Consider the following 20,826-nt stretch of genomic DNA (forward strand, 5'->3'; position numbering starts at 1 on the left):
GATATCATAGGCGTTTACAAAAAATAACAGATTTTATTTATAATGATAGCCATATAGAAGAGATTTTGAATATAAAATAGATTTCTTTACCTATGTTTGCAATGAATCCGAGGCACAGAATGAGATATTCCCATTCAATGAATAGTGGACTTCTGCCTTCCTCTCAGTACTATACACAGGTATGTATGCTTCATTAATAGTTTGTCATTTAAAATGTGATGTCTGAATTTGTGTTATTCATTTTTAGCTCAACTTTTTGAAGAAAATGTAGAACTATTGCACTCGCCCCAGCATCAGCGTCGCTGTTGGTTAAAGTTTTTGATAAAGTCAGATATCTCTGTTACTATCAGAGCTATTGACTTAGTTAGTTACTATCACAGTAACAATCCCCATACCTAACTCTGATTTGAATTTTGACAGATTTATGACCCTTTTTAACTTAGAATTTTTTAGTTGAATTTTTTGATAAAGTCAAATATCCCTGTTACTATTAAAGCTTTTGACTTGAAACTTGAAATAGTTATTTACTATCACAGTCTACATCAGGAGAAACAATCCCCATAACTCTGATTTGAATTTTGACAGATTTATGCCCGTTTTTAACTTAGAATTTTTAGCTCACCTGTCACAAAGTGACAAGGTGAGCTTTTGTGATCGCGCAGCGTCCATCGTCCGTCCGTGCGTAAACTTTTGCTTGTGACCACTCTAGAGGTCACATTTTTCATGGGGTCTTTATGAAAATTGGTCAGAATGTTTACCTTGATGATATCTAGGTCAAGTTCGAAACTGGGTTACGTGCGATCAAAAACTAGGTCAGTAGGTCTAAAAATAGAAAAACCTTGTGACCTCTCTAGAGGCCATATATTTCACAAGATCTTCATGAAAGTTGGTCAGAATGTTCATCTTGATGATATCTAGGTCAAGTTCGAAACTGGGTCACGTGCCATCAAAAACTAGGTCAGTAGGTTAAATAATACAAAAACCTTGTGACCTCTCTAAAGGCCATATTTTTCATGGGATCTGTATGAAAGTTGGTCTGACTGTTCATCTTGATGATATCTAGGTCAAGTTCGAAACTGGGTCACATGCGATCAAAAAATAACAGATTTTATTTCGGTCAGTAGGTCTAAAAATAGAAAAACCTTGTGACCTCTCTAGAGGCCATACTTGTGAATGGACCTTCATAAAAATTGGTCAGAATGTTCATCTTGATGATATCTAGGTCAAGTTCGAAATTGGGTCACGTGTCATCAAAAAGTAGGTCAGTAGGTCAAATAATGAAAAAACCTTTTGACCTCTCTAGAGGTAATATTTTTTTTATGGATCTGTATGAAAGTTGGTCTGAATGTTCATCTTGATGATATCTAGGTCAAGTTTGAAACTGGGTCAACTGCGGTCAAAAACTAGATCAGTAGGTCTAAAATTAGAAAAATCTTTTGACCTCTCTAGAGGCCATATTTTTCAATGGATCTTCATGAAAAATGGTCAGAATGTTCATCTTGATGATATCTAGGTCAAGTTCAAAACTGGGTCACATGAGCTCAGAAACTAGGTCAGTATGTCAAATAATAGAAAAAAACGACGTCATACTCAAAACTGGGTCATGTGGGAACAGGTGAGCGATTCAGGACCATCATGGTCCTCTTGTTTTGTTAAAGTTTTTGATAAAGTCAAATATCTTTGTTACTATCAAAGCTCTTGACTTGAAACTTAATATATTTATTAACTATAACAGTCTACACCAGGAGAAACAATCCCCATAACTCTGATTTGAATTTTGACAGATTTATGCCCCTTTTTAATTTAGAATTTTGTTGTCAAGCACTGAGAAAAAGTCGAGCATGCTGTCTTACTGACAGCTCTTGTTATATTATTCTTTTCATATTTTAGCCTCCTCTATTTAGGATCCATAATTAAGACACTTCTCCTTTTTTTGCCACAATCTACATCACTGTCACCCTTAAAATGATAAGTGTGTAGGCCAATCAAAAGTTGTGTTTAAATTGATGTGTTGAATTTCTATTTCAAGATAACTGTTCAAATTCAGTATAAAAGACAGTGTAGCGTGCTTTCTAAACTCACATACATTTCTCTTTACATGATAATATTAAATAACAATTAGCATTATGCACACGCAGTCTGCTGAAGGCACATCATGGGAGGCACGTTAAATATGTTAAAACTAGCTCTTGTTATATTAGAGACATTCAGAAAATGTGTTGATGTTGATAATAGCAGACGGAATGGCATTATTATAGAAGAAAATATATAACATTGTTAAAACAAAATAAAACTTTAAAAGAATTATTTCCAGTCAATGGAATTTACTTTAGAACATGTACATGTATGTCCTGACTCTGAAAAGACTGGCGATTTCTTAACTGTTAGTCACAAATTGTTCTTAAATTTCAAGCAGTTGCAACCTCATCTGAACTTTGTACCAGTACTGGTGGATAATTTGTCGTCCATTGTCATTCATCCATATTTACTGAAACCTCTTATCCTCTGAAACTACTGATTAGAATTACACCATAACTTGGTTTGTAGCATCCTGACATGAAGGTCTCTCAAATATTTTCTTCTGTTTAGGGGAGACCAGATCTAAAAACAAAATCCTGTAAATAACTTCTTTTCATGAACCACATGATGCATCCTCACCAGACCTGCATTCTTCTGAATTCTTCTCTCAAATTTATTTAAATTGTCTCACTCAGTTCCTTTTATGCGCTGCCAGAGCTAAAAAATGAAGAAAAAAACTTCCTACAACTTCTTAGGAACAAACTGATGAATCTTCAACAAACTTGGTATTAGAAATCTTTGAATGGTCCTCTCTTAAGTTTGTTCACGTAGTTCGGCTTGATTTCAGGGTAGAAAAAAAGAAAAAGTTTAAATGACTTGTTCCCATGGTCCCATGGACCACTTGATGGTTCTCTGTCAAACTCATTCCATGGCATCCTTGTATTTAGCTCTCTCACTCTGTTTTGTTTATTAGAGCTAAGGAGAACATTTTTAAACAACTTCTTTACATGAAATGCTAGACAGATCTGCTAAACTTGGTCTGTATTATTATTCTGTGAATATTTCTCAGTTTTTAGCTCACCTGAGCACAAAGTGCTGAAGGTGAGCTTTTGTGATCACCCTGTGTCCATCGTTGTCTGTACGTTCGTCCGTCTGTTCGTCTGTCCGTCGTCAACAATTTGACTGTTAACACTCTAGAGGTCACAATTTTGACCTAATCTTAATGAAACTTGGTCAAAATGTTACCCTCAATAAAATCTTTGACGAGTTCGTTATTGGGTCATCTGGGGTCAAAAACTAGGTCACCAGGTCAAATCAAAGGAAAAGCTTGTTAACACTGTAGTGGCCACATTGATGACCATATCTTAATGAAACTTGGTCAGAATGTTAATCTTGATGATCTATAGGTCAAGTTCAAATCTTGGTCAGGTGGGCTCAAAAACTAGGTCACTAGGTCAATTCAAAGGAAAAGCTTGTTAACACTCTAGAGGCCACATTTATGACTGAATCTTCATGAAACTTAATCAGGATGTTAATCTTGATGATCTTTAGGTGAAGTTTGAATCTGGGTCATTGGGGTCAAAAACTAGGTCACTGGGTCAAATCAAAGGAAAAGCTAGTTAACAATTTAGGGGCTACATTTATGACCATATCTAAATGAAACTTGGTCAGAATGTTGATCTTGATGATCTTTAGGTCAGTAGGTCAGGTGAGTGATACAGGGCCTTCATGGCCCTCTTATATTGAAATGTTTCCCCTTGACTGCTGATAGAGGCTGCCAGAGCTGAAAAGTAATTAAAGAACTTCTTTTTAACACCCTTTGTTGGTTCTCTAATGGTAAACGCATTTTCGGGCCTTCACAGCATGAAAATATTAGAAAAAGCTAGAAGAATAGTTTTTAGTCATTTCACCGAACTTGGTCAGATGCAAGGCCGAAAGGTCAAGGTCTTCTTAAGATGTGTTACTTAAGCCCTGTTAGACCTCTTGAATGGCATATAGGCCTCTTTCTGCATTTCATAAGAATGCCTCTGTGGCAGAGTGGTTATGATCACCAACTTTGAATCATTTGTCTCTCTGACAGCAGTGTGAGTTTTAAACCTCTCTTTTGGTGTAGATATTTTCCTTCGTAGGATGTTGGTTCTACCTAGGTGCCTGCCTTTGTCTGTAAATATACCTGGAGAGACACCTGAAGTCTTTCTGATGTAAAAGTGGCCATATCCTGTCAGTGTGACTAAACCCAACAAAAATCTCTATTTCATAAATGACAGTTAGTACTTATATCCAGAAATCTAGACTGTTAGGGTAACTTAATACAATTTCATGACTACTTTACTTTAATGTCAAATCATCAGGGACACATAAATACCCAATCATCAGAAAAGAGAGTTTGATTTATATGACCATTTTCTTTCTTGCTAGTGTGTCTGACAGACTGGTTAGTACTTGATTACAAAATGAAATAGTTCATGAATAAATATTCATGAGAGTCAAAATTTATGTTTCATGAATTTTGATATTCATGAACTTGTTCATGAATTAAAAATAATTCTTGAATATTGAAATTCATGAAACATGAATTTTGATTTTCATGAATTTTTATTCATGAACTATTTCAGGGTCGTGAAAACTTGTGACATTTTAAAAGGATTTTATACTTTTTAAAATGAACGATTTATGACAACACCATAATTATTTACTTGATATTCAGTATACTCATGTTCCTTTTAAACCATTCCTATCTGTAGTATGATAAATATTTCCTTCTTATTTGCTGCAGAATCTTCTCAAAAATTGCTGAATCACATGACTGTGCAAACAATTTTCCAGCATGCAACAAAATAATGGAAACTGATCATGTGACACTATGAATTTAATGTTCATGAACATTCACGAACAGTTAATGAACTTATTCATTATTGTAAAAGGTAATAAACCTAAGTTTTATGTTTAATGAATGAACAGTTCAGAAACTCACAATTGGGTTCAAGATCTGGTACTGAACTAGAAAAATGTTTTGAATTTTAGTACTTTTAATGAACCTGTGTTCATGAACAATTTTGGCTCTTAGTCTAATACCAACAGTAACTGTTCAGGAACTGGTAAAGTTCTGTAAGTTATTGAACTTCTGCAGTTTCTGAACCAATGGTCAAGAACCATCATTGTTCTAGAACCACAGTCGAAGAACTGTTATGCTGGTTCAGGGACAGTTCTTTAAGTTCTTCAGAAGTTCTTGAATGTTCAAGAACTTAATACTAGTTCTAGAAAATCTTTTACAGGGGAAAACCATAACCCTGTAGTTCCTGAATCACAATTTCAATCATTATCTGAATTTCATTTTCAAGTAAATGAATTTCTTAAGTTATTTAATGGATCTTCTGAAATGTTCATGAACTACATTTACAAGTTCATGAAATGAAAGTAATATTCTTGAACTTGGGAGTTCATGAATTTAAGTAAGTGAACTTTTCCTTGTAGTTCATGAACTGTTTTGATAATTCATGAAATAATTCATGAATTCTTACAAATTCATGAATAAATTCATAAAGTTCATGAACCTATTTCACAGGGGAGTCAGACTCCAGTATTTACCAGATTCAAGCAATTTGAATGAAAAGTATCTTAAATGTATATATTTTGTAGCCATGGTTATACTCACCCTATCCTTTAGTCAGTATATTATAACCTCTTGACATTGGTTTTCGACAACGCAAGGAATCATATGATTGCCAAAAATAGGAAAGGGCCTCCGTGGCCGAGTAGTTAAGGTCGCTGACTTCAAATCACTTGCCCCTCATTGATGTGGGTTCGAGCCTCACTCGGGGCATTGAATTCTTCATGTGAGGAAGCCATCCAGCTGGCTTACGTAAGGTCAGTGGTTCTACCCAGGTGCCCGCTCGTGATGAAATAATGCACAGAGGGGTACCTGGGGTCTTCCTCCACCATTAAAAGCTGGAAAGTCCCCATATGACCTATCATGTGTGTGACGTTAAATCCAACAAAAAAAAAAAAAAAAAAAGAAAGGAGAATAATTAAATTGCCTACTTGTCAAGCGACAAAACAATACAAGACCTTCACTTTGTGTGTGGATATATCTGGAAATCTGATTTTTGCAAGTTCAGTTCGGATAAAAACGGAAGTTAGCTGAAAGCACCTGCGCCCAATTTACGACTTACGTATTCGACGGTTCCCGCCAATCACGCTAAAAATCTATACCGTACTTTGAATTTAATACAAATTACAGGCTGTCTAGCGTCCCTAAAATTCCTACTTTTTCCTATTTTTTTTCAATTTGGCTAAAATTCCTATTTTTTAAAAAAAATCAAAGGAAATTCCTAAAAAGGCCCTGATTTTTCACAAAGATTCCTAATTTTTTTAACTTTTTTGCAATGATCAAAAAGAGAAAATGTTTTAAATGTTGTTTAAAAGTTCTAATTCAGAAAAAAACAGCTTAGCACAGTTCAAAGCAGTTTACCAGTGGATCCATGTGTTCAGCTTGTTATTGGTTGTGCCTAGATGACAGAAATAGGATTTCTGAAGGTAAATTGTGATACTTGAAAGATCTATTTCCCAGTGAAGATTATCTGAGGGATATTTAGTGCTCCTTCACTGGAAGTGTAGCATACACATAGTGCAAAAATAATACCTAGTTAATAGGTGTATATAGGTGTAGACATAATAAAAAATCAGGTCAAATTCTGATTATTTACTTGGCCTGTTCTTCATAATTATGTAATATGTGATCACAGTTCAGATTTATTTTTTATACATGTATGTATTGTTTGCAAGCTATACAAGTTTCTAGTCAAATATGTAACTGATGCCCATCAACATTTTTATTAGACTATTAGATGTATATTTTTCCCACTGCAATTTTTTGAGCTGTCAATGCTTCAAATTAACAAATTGTTTATTGTGGAATGTGATAGCTGAAAAGGGTGAAGAGGAGACGATTCTTGAGATTTTTCTCACAATCATGCCCTGATGTCAACAAATGTATGGCTTGGAAACAGTTTTTGTGAATTTGCTAATTTAATGACCTGTGCTGGTTTAATTTATATTTTCTAAGTATATCAAGTACCCGATGTCCATGCTGAATGTTGTAAAACTATGTATTTGTTGGTATAAGTGTGTTATAATTTCTGTACAAATTAATCATAGTAATGAGTTTGTTGAACACTTGTCTTAGTTCACTCTCAATTTGTGTACTCTGATATGCATTGTTGCTGGCAATACACTGTACTCCAGTTGGCAGCATTTCTTACTTTTTGGCATTGTTTCTTGTTTAAAAAATTAAAGAATAAAAAAATATGGTGTGGATTGTGATGGCTATAAGGGGAGAAGAGGCCATAACTAAACTCTTTACAGTCAGACGTAGTAAGTGTATAGCTAGTGACACTGCTCTTTTTAATGTGTACTTTTATACCGTGTTCAGACTACGTTTTTAATCCTACATTAACTTGGGTTTATTTTTTAAACTCGTTTGCGTCCACACTATATGTGGTGTAAAACGTGAATTTTGTAAAGGTCAAGTGGTTTCTGTAATGTAGCATTAAAACTACCTCGGAAGGTGGTTTTAATACTACATTAAAAAGTAATGCTACATTATTTTACAAATGTGAACGCAAATGTGGGTTATAACTGGTTTTACAATCCCAAATCCACAGATCTTACCTTTTGGAGGAAGAATACCATGTGTTTCTCTTTTGTATCAAACAATTGATGCTGTGGCTGGCAAAAGTAATTGGACTGTTGATGAAACAAAATCATTAAGTTGCGATTTGGAGTCATGCTGACGCTCAAAATGGATAATAGATGGAATGAACAGAAATTCTTAGATGAACACAGAAGTTTAAATATTGATGACCCCTTCTTGTTTCTGTTAGCCTCAATTCTTTGTAACCTTTTTTGCTTATTGCAAGATATTTGTTAACTTCCAATATTGCATGTATATATTTAAACCACATTTCTTTCTCTAGTGTGGACGCAAACTAGATTATATTTTGATGGGTTTTGAATGTCAAATACCAATTATAGCCAATTAGTGCCTGATAAAAATAAAACCGTTTTGCTAGTGTGAACACGGTATTAGTCAAAGTAGTTAATTCTTATTTCTGTTTATTTCCAGGATACAGCCAACAATAGCTGAAAACAGTGGAAAACTGGTAGACGTCTTTTCTGTAAATAAAGCACTATTTGTGAGTTACTTTTATGTCAGTCACATAAAGGTAAGCACATTACATGGTCTTTAAAGTCCATATTTTAATTTGAAAATTCCTAAATTTAGCCCTAAAATTTCCTTAAAATTGTACCAAATTCCTAATTTTAGCCCTATTTTTTTGTACAAATTGCCCTAAAATTAGCCCTAATTTTTTGTCAGGGTATGCTAGACAGCCTGAAATTATCATCTATCATGAGAAACAGTTATTGTTTTGCATTTTATCAATGTTTTAACCGTATTCAACGGTATTTAATATATTTTCAGTGAGTTATTGGTAATGTGTCAGTCACACTACACCGTATAGCGTTAACGGACACCAAACATATAGAAAAATTGCAACAGAAAGTTATCTGGTGACAAAAGGCATCCCACACTGCTGCTCGATGCTCTTGCAATCGGTGTATGGGGCGCACAAAATGCACAATGACCGCAAAATTAACGCATATACACAGGACGAACAATGTTCAATTAACGGATATCACCAAACTAGTAATGGACTTATACCGCGTAAAACGAAAGCGCAACGCATGAGAAACTGACAAAACGTTCTTGTCAGTTATTGTCCGTTGAACATACGTTACATCCGTTGCATGTCCGTTAGTAGTCCGGCCGTGAATCAGGTCCACCGGACAAGAACGAATGCGAACCGGACAAGATCGGATGCGAACCGGTGAAGTTCAGAATAGGAACGCACGAGTAATGAACGAAACGCATATCAGTGCATTTACTACCGTTCATCTAATGAACAACTTTGTCCGGTGGTGTATGTTTTAAATTTTGAACATGCTCAAAACCTTCCACCGGATGGAATGAACATCGCCGGACAAGAAGCGAAGGTGCCGCATGAGAAACAGAAAAGAAACGCATGCGAACGGACAAAAACGGATTGAAAATTTTGTTATACGTTGGACGTCCGTTAACGCTATATGATGTAGTGTGACTGAGACTTAAGTCCCATTCAAATTTGCATTTATTAAATATTTAGATTGTTAAACTTTGGGCACCTTACATAAATCGGCTCTGCTCCGTGTTACTCATGTAGACCTTTGCACCCAACCATAACATTTATTAAGTAACACCCATTTAACAATGTAGATGTTTTTTTTTTTTATCAATTTCTGCCTGAAATCTTAACCATTAGCATTTTGCAGTGTAAGTACATATTAAAGAATGGCTTTAACGTTCTTAATTTATTCTGCAAGGGAGTCATCTAAATCAGATCGTGATGGTACAGGTTTTTAAAAAGCATGACACGACCAATAACAACAAAGATGGCCGTGTCTGCAGACGAACATCTAAACTATTTCCATGCTTCTAAGTGATTATAAATAAGAGTATCACTGAGTACCAGTTTTAGGATTAAATAAAAGTTGTATAAAACGGCATGTTGATATTAATTTATCATTTTTACTTTCCATTTTTATTTGATTAAGTCATGAAATGTGGACACGTGTAAAACTTTGTTTATTCTACCAAAATACCACGTGATCACCACTTGACATGCGCGGGATATGCACATTAACCGGAAATACCGACATTGTCGAAAACGTATGTCCGTCGAAAACATAAGTCGTGCGGATACATATCGTACACTAAATGCTTGCGGACATGCAAAATTTTTTGTATTTTTGATGTGCTGTCCAATTGATAATCACTTCCGGACGTGCACAGACTGCTCCAGCTCTGCAATGAGCAACATAGAAACTCTATATGGAAACCAGTCTGAAAACCATTGCATCTGATTGGTTGTGTCTGAGCAATTTAGAAACTGACCAATGGCAAGGTTTTATTCTGAGACTGGTCTTGCAGACTCAGTTTTATAACTTTGGAACCAGACAGAGTCATTTTATTGTTAAGGTTAGCATGCAGGATCATCAAATCCTAGGCAGTACTTTAATTTTGTTTAATTGATTTTCCATCACTATGGGCAATATCATTTCCAAATCTTCAGTTATGCCAATATCCAGCAGCAAATATTGTCAAATGTTAATTGAATAAATTGGAAGTGTCTCATGCTATAGGCAGCTGATATCATAATTTGACAACAGGGTTAAACTAAGTTTTACATCTATAAAAAACCTGGTATACAAAACTAAGTTCATTATGAAATATTATTGAAATTGACCTTGACCTGTGTCTATCTTTGTGAGGTGTGTGTCATCCGTGCACTGATATGAGTTTGACTATTGGCCATCTAAAGGTCACAATATCGGCTTTAATGAAACTTAGTCAGAATGTTTGCCTCGGAATTTTATACTGGGTCATCTGGCATCAGAAACTAGTTGTCAAGTAATAGAAATACATTGTTACCACACTAGAGGCTACATTTTCTACCTGATCTTCATGAAACTTTGTCAGAATATTTATTTTTATGAAATGCAGATCAAGCTAGAAGCAGGGTTGTCTGGGATCAAAGATTACGTCACTCGGTCAAATCAGTGGAAAACCATCTTAAGAATTTTAGAGGTCATACTTTCTACGTAATCTTTATGTAATCTGGTAAGAATGTTTGTCTTTAAGAAGTCTAGGTCATGTTTGAAACTGGGATATCTTGTTTCAAAGACTAAGTTCACTATGTGAAAACATTGTTAACATTCTGGATGCCTTATTTAACCAGGTTTTCAAAAAAGTGGTTAAAGTTGCAGGGTGGGAGGGTCAGGTCAACATCTGGTGTTCGCTTAGGAGTCATCAGTTGCATAAAACTTGGTGTATAAGTAGTTTGCATAGAGATGGAGTTTTAGATTGCATATGAGCTCACTAATTTAAGGTTAAGGTCACTGTTACAAAAAATACAAAAAAAATTGATGTATTGAAATTAAACTTGGCCTATAGATAGCATATAGAAATACTAAGTTTGAGATTTTATATAGGGTCAGTGGGGCCAGTTTCAAGGTCAGTGATAAAAAAGGTCATTTTGTTGCCTTAGGGTCGAGGTCAAGCTCACAGTTATTAAAATATATTTTTTTCTCATTGTAATCATGAAAAAGGTATTTTTCTTCATGAAACATGTCCATCTTGTTTTGTACTAAATACAGTTGTAACATTCTGGGATGTAATTTGTTATGACATGTATGGAGGTCAAAATGCCAAGGTCAGGTGACTGACCCAGGACGATCATGGTCCTTCTGTTAGTTTACTGACAATTTTATCTTCTGCTCATATCTTTCTTATTTTCCCTGTGTTAAATAATGAATACTTAAAGCAAGAAAACTTAGTCAGTTAATTCATACATTAAGGGGAAGTTATGTCTGCATATTTACATGAAATTTTTCATTTTGGAAAAAATGTTTTAACAGGATCAAAAGGTGTACTGTGATGTATTTTTGAATTATATGTATAAAATGTGCCCTATGATGTATTTAAAAATTTCTTACATAAAATCTGCCTCATGGTTTATTTTAGAATTTCCTATTTGAAATATGAAAATCTGCCTCATGGTGTATTTTAGAAATTCCTATTAAATGTGTCTTAATTCTAAGCACCTCTTGATGATATAAAAGTACTTCTTTCAAAATGGAAAAATTTAATACATAATAATTTGTAAGTTTTTGCAGAGGAATGTAAACATAATCTTTTCTTCAAAGGGACATAATTTTATAGACATGAAAAAAATAGTCTAATAATTGTCTCCCTTTTTACAAATCATACTTTTGTATGAAAGATTTCATTGGTAGAAATAATTACTTTGCTTTGAAAACGCCCTTTTAGTGTACAAACATGTTAAAGATAAGGAGGCCCTAATAAATTGGTTGGAATTATGAAAGAGGTTCATCAGATAAGACATGATAAGCTTTATCAAGTTTACCCCTGGTTGTAACCATATGTTTTATAGAAAAATAGCTATCTTTTGATAATATAACATGATAAATGAAGAGAATCTGTATTTCTTGTCTTATTCTTTTACACATCTTTCCAGAAAATGTCTACATTTTCCCCAAGATATATCTGTTGATACAAATCTAGATCCTTGTTTCTCTTTCCCTCCAGGCGTGAATGCATCTGGACATAACATTCCTATATTTTCCTATTTATATCTGGAATAGATTTGTGTATATATATATATATATATATGTGTTATCTGGAATTAGCTTTGTTTTATTTATGTGTTTATTGTATTTTCATGCAAGGATTTTATGCAACATGCATTTTCTTATATCGCTTTACTATTGTTTATGACCTGGAATATGGTTCATTTTGCTCTCAGATGTAGTTTTGAAATAGATTTTGGAGTAATTATTAACTTACTGGATTTTGTGTGTTTGTTAATGGTCTTTGTAATTTTTGGAAAGAAGGCGGTATAATTTGTTAAATTTCTCAACATTGAAATCTTAAAACTGAAGTATTAGTACTGCTATCTTGTTATTTAAGTGTTTCTTTTACTGTCAGATAATGCTGAAAAATAAACTCTTCAAAACACAAGATTTAAAATTTCTTAAGAATGCAGTGACATTCAAAGTTGGACTATCCACTAGACTGATAATAAATATATTTCTACATTTTTCCCCTTTTTTTTGACTACTTCAATTTCATAGAGACAAAAGCCAGTCTATTTTAGAGATTTTCACAGAGGAATGCTGTTAAAATTATCATGATATTGGACATAGCTAGGATATAAAATGGCTCAGTTCACTGCATTCAATCATAAAAATGTAAAAAGATATATCATAGTCTAGGAGCTAGTCTAATTCAAAGTAGAAAATTGTATGTACTAGCATGATACTGTAAAATCATTTAATTCTTTGACTTAAGATTTTATGGTTTTTGCAAAAGTGGCTTTTTCATTAGGATATGAATTTGTTGATTTTAAGTGATAAAGTTACAATGAATAAAAAATTTATTTGCTCGTTACGAGTTAGATTTTTGGACTGTCAAAATCCACGAAAAGTATTCCCTCATGAATATTGATTCACAGTTTGTGTACTATAACTTTGATGAAAATCTGCCAGTTTAGTTAAAGCAGTGTTATGCAACCCCTGTAATTATAACATGCTAAATACAAAATGTTGTGACCTTGACTTCCTTCTGTTCTGACTCTTAATTCATTGCTTAACATTATGTGGGCTGTTCAATTTGACATTGGGTTTACATCTATGCACTGTTCCTTTTGACTTTTGCAGTATATCTGTGGGCTGTTCCTTTTTACATTGGCTTTACATCCATGGATTGTTCCCATGGACCTTGGCTTTACATCTGTGGACTATTCTTTTTAACTCAACTATTCGAAGAATAAGTGGAGCCATCCTACTCACCATGTCATTAGCGTCACACCTTGGTTAAGATTTTGTACCAGTCCACATCTTGACAAAGTCTTTTGAGATAAAGCTTTGAAACTGTCAACACTAGTGAACCATCACCATGTCCAGTTTTAGGCACCTAACTCCATCAAGGAATTTGGCTGAATTATAGCCCCTTTTAACAAACAAATCTTGGCTAAGTTTTTCATACCAGTTCACATTTTGTGTAAAGTGTTTCACATATGACTTTGAAACTTTTATCACTTGTTTATTATAACAGTCTCTATCAGTAGGCAAGAGTACATAACTCTGTCAACTATTTTGGCTGAATTATGATCCTTTTTGGACTTGGAAATTGGTACAATTTTCGTACAAGTCCATGTTTTGTCAAAACTATTTGACATGTGGCTTTGAAACTTTGAACACTTGTTTATTATCATAATTTCCATCTGTAGGAAAGAGTACATAACTCTGTCAACTAATTTGGCTGAATTATTGCGCCCTTTTTGCGCTTGAAAATTGGTACATGTGGCTTTGAAACTTTGAACACTTGTTTGTCTTAACTGACACTTGTCTTTCTTAACGGACAGCTCTTGTTGTACAAGTCCACGTTTTGTAGAAGCTGTTTGACATGTACTGGCTTTGAAACTTTGAACACTTGTTTATAATCATGATTTCTATCTGTAGGCAAGAGTACATAACTCTGTCAAATATGGCCCTTTTTGGACTTGGAAATTCCGGTTCAGTTTTTGTACAAGTCAATATTTTGTCAGAACTGTTTGACATGACTTTTTTTGTGGCTTTGAAACTTTGAACACTTGTTTATTGTCATGATTTCCATCGGTAGGCAAGAGTACATGACTCTGTCAACTATTTTGGCTGAATTATTGCCCTTTTTGGACTTGGAAATCAGTTAAGTTTTTCATACCAGTCCATATTTTGCCTAACCTATTTTGTCATATTGCTTTGAAACTTTGACCATTTGTTCACCATCATAGTCTACATATGTAGGCAAGACTACATATTTAGGACAAGGACTTTGGTTCAGTTGTCGCACTTTTTTGACATAGAAATTAGTTAAGTTTCGCATACCATTCCATACTAAGTCCATACTTTGAACACTTGCTTACCATCATTGTCACACATTGCCATATTGTGCAAGACTTTCTGAGATCCACAAATACAGGTGCATTGTTTGTTTTATCTATGTTTCTTCTTTTGTCTGAAAATCTCTGGTAATATTTTGACCAATTCTTCGAATAGTTGAGCGCGCTGTCAACAGACAGCTCTTGTTTCAATTACAAATTGAAAAGTAAAATTAGACAGGATCATAAAAAATACATGTGATACATATTTAATATTTCACAAATTAGTTTATTTACCTTAAAGAAGGCATCTGGATTAAAGCACATATCTTATTGATGTGGACTTTAAACATTAGCATTTTTCCCTTGATTATCATCAGGTGCAAACATTATCACAAATTTGAGTTAAATGTGCTGATTTTACAAGATACATATAAACATTTTGGTCAAGTGTACTAATTTTACAGGTGCAAATATGACAAATTTGGATTAAAGTTGAACCAGTATTTTGACTTTGAATCATGCAGTATTTTGGACTAACCAGATTTTGAGTTATGATGTGTTTTAGACTACAGACTTTGAGTTTTTTGGACTAAATTGACTGAGTTCTCCAATTTCAAATGGCTATTGTGTTTCTGTAATAGATTTAATGGAAAAAGGTTTGATTTTAGTGCTAACTTGGTGTAAACAGATAAAAAGTCCTTCTGGAATTATTTTGGATATATAAGAATTGGCAGTATGAATAATACAATGAGGGAAGGATATTATATGGGATATTTGATGTTAGGTATAGCATGTGACTATGCGCAGACTTACAGGGATTTATCTGTAACTATGGAAACAGAAAACATTGCAGGTACAACAGATGGATTCCATGTTAATTCAGACACATCAGAACAGGTACTTTGATAATAACAGATCCACATTGATCTTGATTGGATTATGTAATAATTTTAAAAAATGATGTTTTGTGGACATAAAAGTTCATGGTTTTTGTGGAAATGCCTATTTCATGGTGAACATAATTTTGTGGATTTAAAATCTTAACTGTACACATCCAGATTTAATATGTCTTTTTTTCAAAATTTAGAAAAGGCTTTCTTAATTTAACATTTGAAATAGAAAGAAACTTTAAAATAATTTCATTGATTTGAGTAACTTTATTCTGTTTATATAAGGAATTTAGCTGAACTTTGTATCATAAATATTTTAATATCCATTTAAACAATATTGAATTATCATTCTTGATTTAATATCAGGATTTTTTTAGGTTTTAAAAATTTTGGAATTTTGATGTTGGTCTGAAAGCATCTCCCTTTTAGGATAAAACAAGCAAATTCAGTGAATTCATATCCCGGACCGAATAAGCTGTTTTATGAATGAGGGGACTATATTTTGAAAGTTACATGTATTTATTTTCCAGATATACACAAGTTATGTACAAAAGGACAATGCAACAGTCCGTTGGTTCCTATTTTTTACCAAATAAAGGGGGAAAACCCTGCCCTATAATGATCTATACTTGTATTAAGTTACATGAAGATCCACCAATGGGTTATTTTGACTTATGGGAATTTATGAATTTTAAAACAAGGGCAGTAACTCTGTATACATTACTAAAAAGAACCTGATGAAAGCTATGCATGCACCACCTATAGTGATTGATATTTGTATTAAATTTCTTGAAGATCCATCAATGGCTTACTTTGTTATGTAGAAATTTATGGACTGTAAAATTACTAAAAGGACAATAATTCAGTTAATGAAGTGATCCTGATGAAACTGTGCATGCATCATGACTCTGTAGTGATCTGCAATTGTGTAAAATTTCATAAAGATCCGTCAGTAGCTTAAATAATAGGTACAGTCAAAAATCCTACTTTTTAACAAATCAATTGGAAAAACTTTGCTTTTACTAGGTCAAATCCCTGAATTAGGTTCCTTTTATACTGATTTAATGTTTTGAGACTTAAGCTATTGTCCAACATCTTCAGCCACATTTGAGTCATTAAACATTCCAGTGTCAGCTCCAGCTTCCTCAGATGTGCCAAATTTCGCTATTCAGCATTGAAATAGTCGAGCACGCTGTCTCCTGTGACAGCTCTTGTTTTTTTACCAGATCAAGGGGAAAAACTCAGCTTGAACCGAGTCAAGGGAGATAATGCTATATGTTAGCAAAGGTCATTTGCTAATTAATGATTATGTGAAGTTTGGTGATTCTAGCTGAAATACTTCTTGAATTATTAGAATTTTCAATCTTTTTCAAACAAACAAGGGGAAAAACTCTTGCTTTTATTAGGTCAAGGGAAATAATAGTGTATGTGAGCAAAGGTCATGTGCTAATTAATAATTATATGAAGTTTGGTGATTCTGGCTTAAATACTTCTTGAATTATAAGTATTTACAATTTCGGATGCATGGACGAACCGCCAAGACAATATTCCTCCGCCTTCAGCAGGTTATAATAAATAAACCTTGTTTTCATTGGTATCTGATTTTTTAGATCCGCTTAACTAAGACGTCCCCTTTTATCAGATAGATCTTCGGTTTATTTGAACTCATTTGGTCCATCCATTTTGTCAGTAGTACGGACTGTGGCAACTACAACTTTAATTAATACCAATAGTTCAGACTATGGGATTTACCACCAACTATAGTTACTAGTTCCTGAAATTCAGTAGAGTGTTGAAACCAATGGGGTACCAGTAAATATATATTGTTGGATTGGATTGGATACCTCACTTGATTTGATATGCAATATGCATGCTGTCTCAAATGAAAGGTGCTTTCTCATTATACTGGACTGTTGTTCAAAGTGAAAGTGTCATTTAGTCTGTTAGTGGTTCATCTAATGAATAAAACAAATTACAAAACGTCAGAATTACAGAATCATGGCCCTCTTGTAAAACTTTTTTTATGGGGTTAAGTTTTTGTATGTAAGCTGGTATCTTAGTACCTCCTTACTGGAATGGTGGAAACTTCATACACTTGTCCACTGTGATGAGCAGACTTGCATTGTACAGGTTCCAGAAATCTGTTTCGCAATTTTAAAAAATTATGCCCCTTTTTCGACTTTGATATTCATTCTATTGACGAGGCTGTTGGAAAGTCGAGTGTCGTGACAGCTCTTGTTGACTTTATGGGAAGATCCACATGGCAGGTTTAATAATTCTAGCTTACATTTTGGTAAAATTATGCCCATTTTTTACTTAGAAATTTTGTGAAAGTTCTGCATGTATTTAGGTTTCTTAGGAACTTTTGAATGCTTTCTACATCATGAAATGACAAATCTTAGCAAAGTTCCATATATGTATGTTTAACTTATAGTTTAGAAAATTATGCCCATATTTCTTTCAACTAGAACTTTTGTATGTAAACTAGTATTAGGTTGAATGACTTAAAATATAAGAGTGTGCTGTCATTTGAAAGCTCTTGTTCCAAGAGCTTTCAATATTCAGTGTTTATTATAGCCAAAAAAATTTCAGCTCAGAGATGTTTATATGCTGTTATGGATCTCTGAGCTGAAAGGAATCCTGTACTGAAACCTAACCAGGAATCGTGCCAGAAGTCTGTCACACTATAATTTCATCAAATGAAATGCAGTGAACTCACCTTTTACTTTAAAATGTTTCTAATCCATTTTCTTTTGATCTGGCTTAAAATAATCCATGCAGCATAATTTGAACACAAGTTATACACACAAGTTTCAAATTGGTACCCCTGTCCGCAGTATTTTGTCCACCATTGCAGTTGTCACCTGATCAGGGTACTCTTCATTTGAAAACCAATAGGCGGTATAGAATTTTATTTATTGACCTTTTCTGAGAACTTAAACCTTCTAAGGTATGTTTTTTATGAATTTTATCGAAAATGGTTATGTTTATGATTAAAATAAATTCATAAATAGGTGAAATTTTGATCTTGATTTTCAAAAATAACGTGCTCAGAACTGTTACATGACTGTCCAAGATGTTGCGGTTTGATACTGGTTAGTTAACCGAATGGGGTTTCGCCATAACTTAATGGATGTGACCATCAGAAAATAAAAACAGTGTCAGTTAAGTTATGGTAGCCAGAACTGTGTTTATTAGTATTTATTATCTGAATTATTATCTTTTGCTCATAATGATAGATATAATCTTTGTTCCTCAACTTGTAAAGATCTTTCTTTGTTAAAGCCCCGAACAAACTACTTGAAACAAACATTCTCATACAAAGCCACACATTTATGGAATTCCATTCCATCAAACATCAAACTTCAAGATAATCTGTTAACGTTTAAACGGAAAATTAAGGATTATTTATTACAAGAACAACGTTACTAATACTGAGATTTTTTTTTTTTTTTTTTTTTTTTTGATTTATTTATTTATTCATTTTTTTTTCTCAAATCTTCATCAGTTATCATGCATTTTATGTCATATAGGGTAGCTTTTAAACTTTATGATATTGATGGATGAATGTACATGTATGCAAAATGAATTACACTGATTTATTCTCCTGGTAAAATCATTTCAAATCGAGTTTGTTTTTAAAGTGTGTTTGTCGTTAAAATTGTGCTACAGTTACTCTTATTGTTGTAGATACTGTGTTTTTAACATTTATGTAGAAGGCCATATTGGAAATAAGTTGTATGTATACTATGTACTCTTAATATGTCACCTTCTTAAAATAAAGTTATTATTATTATTATTATTATTATTATTATTATTATATAGCACTAAGTTTGAGTTTTGTGTGATATATTAGTTGAGCTAACTGTTGAGAACGAGTTTATGCTGTATTTTTTGCAATCTGAATTTAAGCTCATATTTGTGAATGACTGTATTTCATTTCTAGATGAATTACGTTAACCCAAAGTTAGTGAATTTTAAAGATCATAGTATTCAGTTGGTCACATTTGTTTTGGTATAATATGAATTGAATGCATAGAGCTTTGCCAATAGAAGGCATGCATTGTGACTGGTCTATCAAACAATAATTTTGCCATTTCAGTAGACTATCAATGGATATATGTGTCCTTTCAGAGATTACTTGAAAAGTGTGTTAACTTTGCTATGTGATATATTTCAGATGAATGGCTACATGCATGAATCAGCAGAGGACAGGATACGGCGACTAGAGATTGAGAAGAACGGTCTTGCCTTGCAAGTCAGCGTTCTGACAGAACAGGTGGAGGCCCAGGGAGAGAGATTACGAGAAATGGAATATCAGCTAGATGAGAAACGACAGAAAGTACACTATGCAGAAGACATGTATCAAAATGTAAGTGCAACAGAAAGTACAGCAGAAGACATGTATCAAAATGTAAGTGCAACAGAAAGTACACTATGCAGAAGACATGTATCAAAATGTAAGTGCAACAGAAAGTACACTATACAATATTTTAAGGGTACACTTATTAAATGAGAATGGTATACCTGAAGTAGTCATAACTATATACCTGTATTGGCATGAGGGTATAGCAGAGTGCTGATTTACCGTAGGTGTAGGAATGCTAATGAACACTAAAGGTGTGTCATGGACATTTAAAGAGTTGTTTATTATATACATAAACTTAACTTCCAGTTATATTGGAATGTCACATGTTGTGCCAATAACCAGCTGTTGTTGTGCTTTTGATTATTGGCATGGGTGACACGATTCTGCCCTGCACAGTTTTGTTACTTTTGTAAGGTATATTTTAAGTGAAAATACTCAGTAAAGCTTAGTTTTATGTTTGAGGTAAATGAAGTTGAAGTGTTAAGTTTTAAGAATTTTACCACAGTATTCAGATTGACCTGTCCCAAACTGACTGTATATTTATTCCTAATGTCAACAGCTTGAGTGAAATCAAACCTTGCTAAGATATTGCAAAGATCTATAAAGTAAGACAGACATGAAATTCCCACAATGAAATATTTAGTTTTGGCTGGAAAGACTGTTTTGAATAACTTACAAAGTTTCCCAATGTTTCTGGAAATCATAGTGTAGGAGTACATGCAACTTACAATGTCTGAAGAAAATGCACATATGAGCCGTGCCATGGGAAAATCAACATAGTGGCTTTGCGACCAGCATGGATCCAGACCAGCCTGCGCATCCGCGCAGTCTGGTCAGGATCCATGCTGTTCGCTAACAGTTTCATCCATTCCAATAGGCTTTAAAAGCGAACAGCATGGAGCCTGACCAGACTGCGCGGATGCGCAGGCTGGTTTGGATCCATGCTGGTCGCACACCCACTATGTTGGTTTTGTCATGGCACGGCTCATATAATGGATTTAGTTTGAAT

General features: G+C 33.8%; 1 protein-coding gene across 8 annotated transcripts in view; it reads left to right on the forward strand.

Moving 5' to 3' along the window:
• Nucleotides 1-20,826, forward strand: part of LOC123536773 (liprin-beta-1-like) — a 172,050-nt gene that overhangs the window by 30,799 nt on the left and 120,425 nt on the right. For 6 of the 8 annotated variants that reach the window (XM_045320186.2, XM_045320183.2, XM_045320184.2 and 3 more), the window contains exon 4: nucleotides 19,629-19,820. In XM_045320186.2, coding sequence (XP_045176121.1) covers nucleotides 19,629-19,820 — 192 coding nt within the window. Of the gene's footprint in view, nucleotides 1-15,267; nucleotides 15,456-19,628; nucleotides 19,821-19,878; nucleotides 19,909-20,826 lie in introns of those variants that run through there. The other 2 variants (XM_045320188.2, XM_053528199.1) reach the window with 2 other exon arrangements.

This window comes from Mercenaria mercenaria, chromosome 17, assembly GCF_021730395.1.
Source record: "Mercenaria mercenaria strain notata chromosome 17, MADL_Memer_1, whole genome shotgun sequence".
Taxonomy (NCBI): Eukaryota; Metazoa; Mollusca; class Bivalvia; order Venerida; family Veneridae; genus Mercenaria; species Mercenaria mercenaria.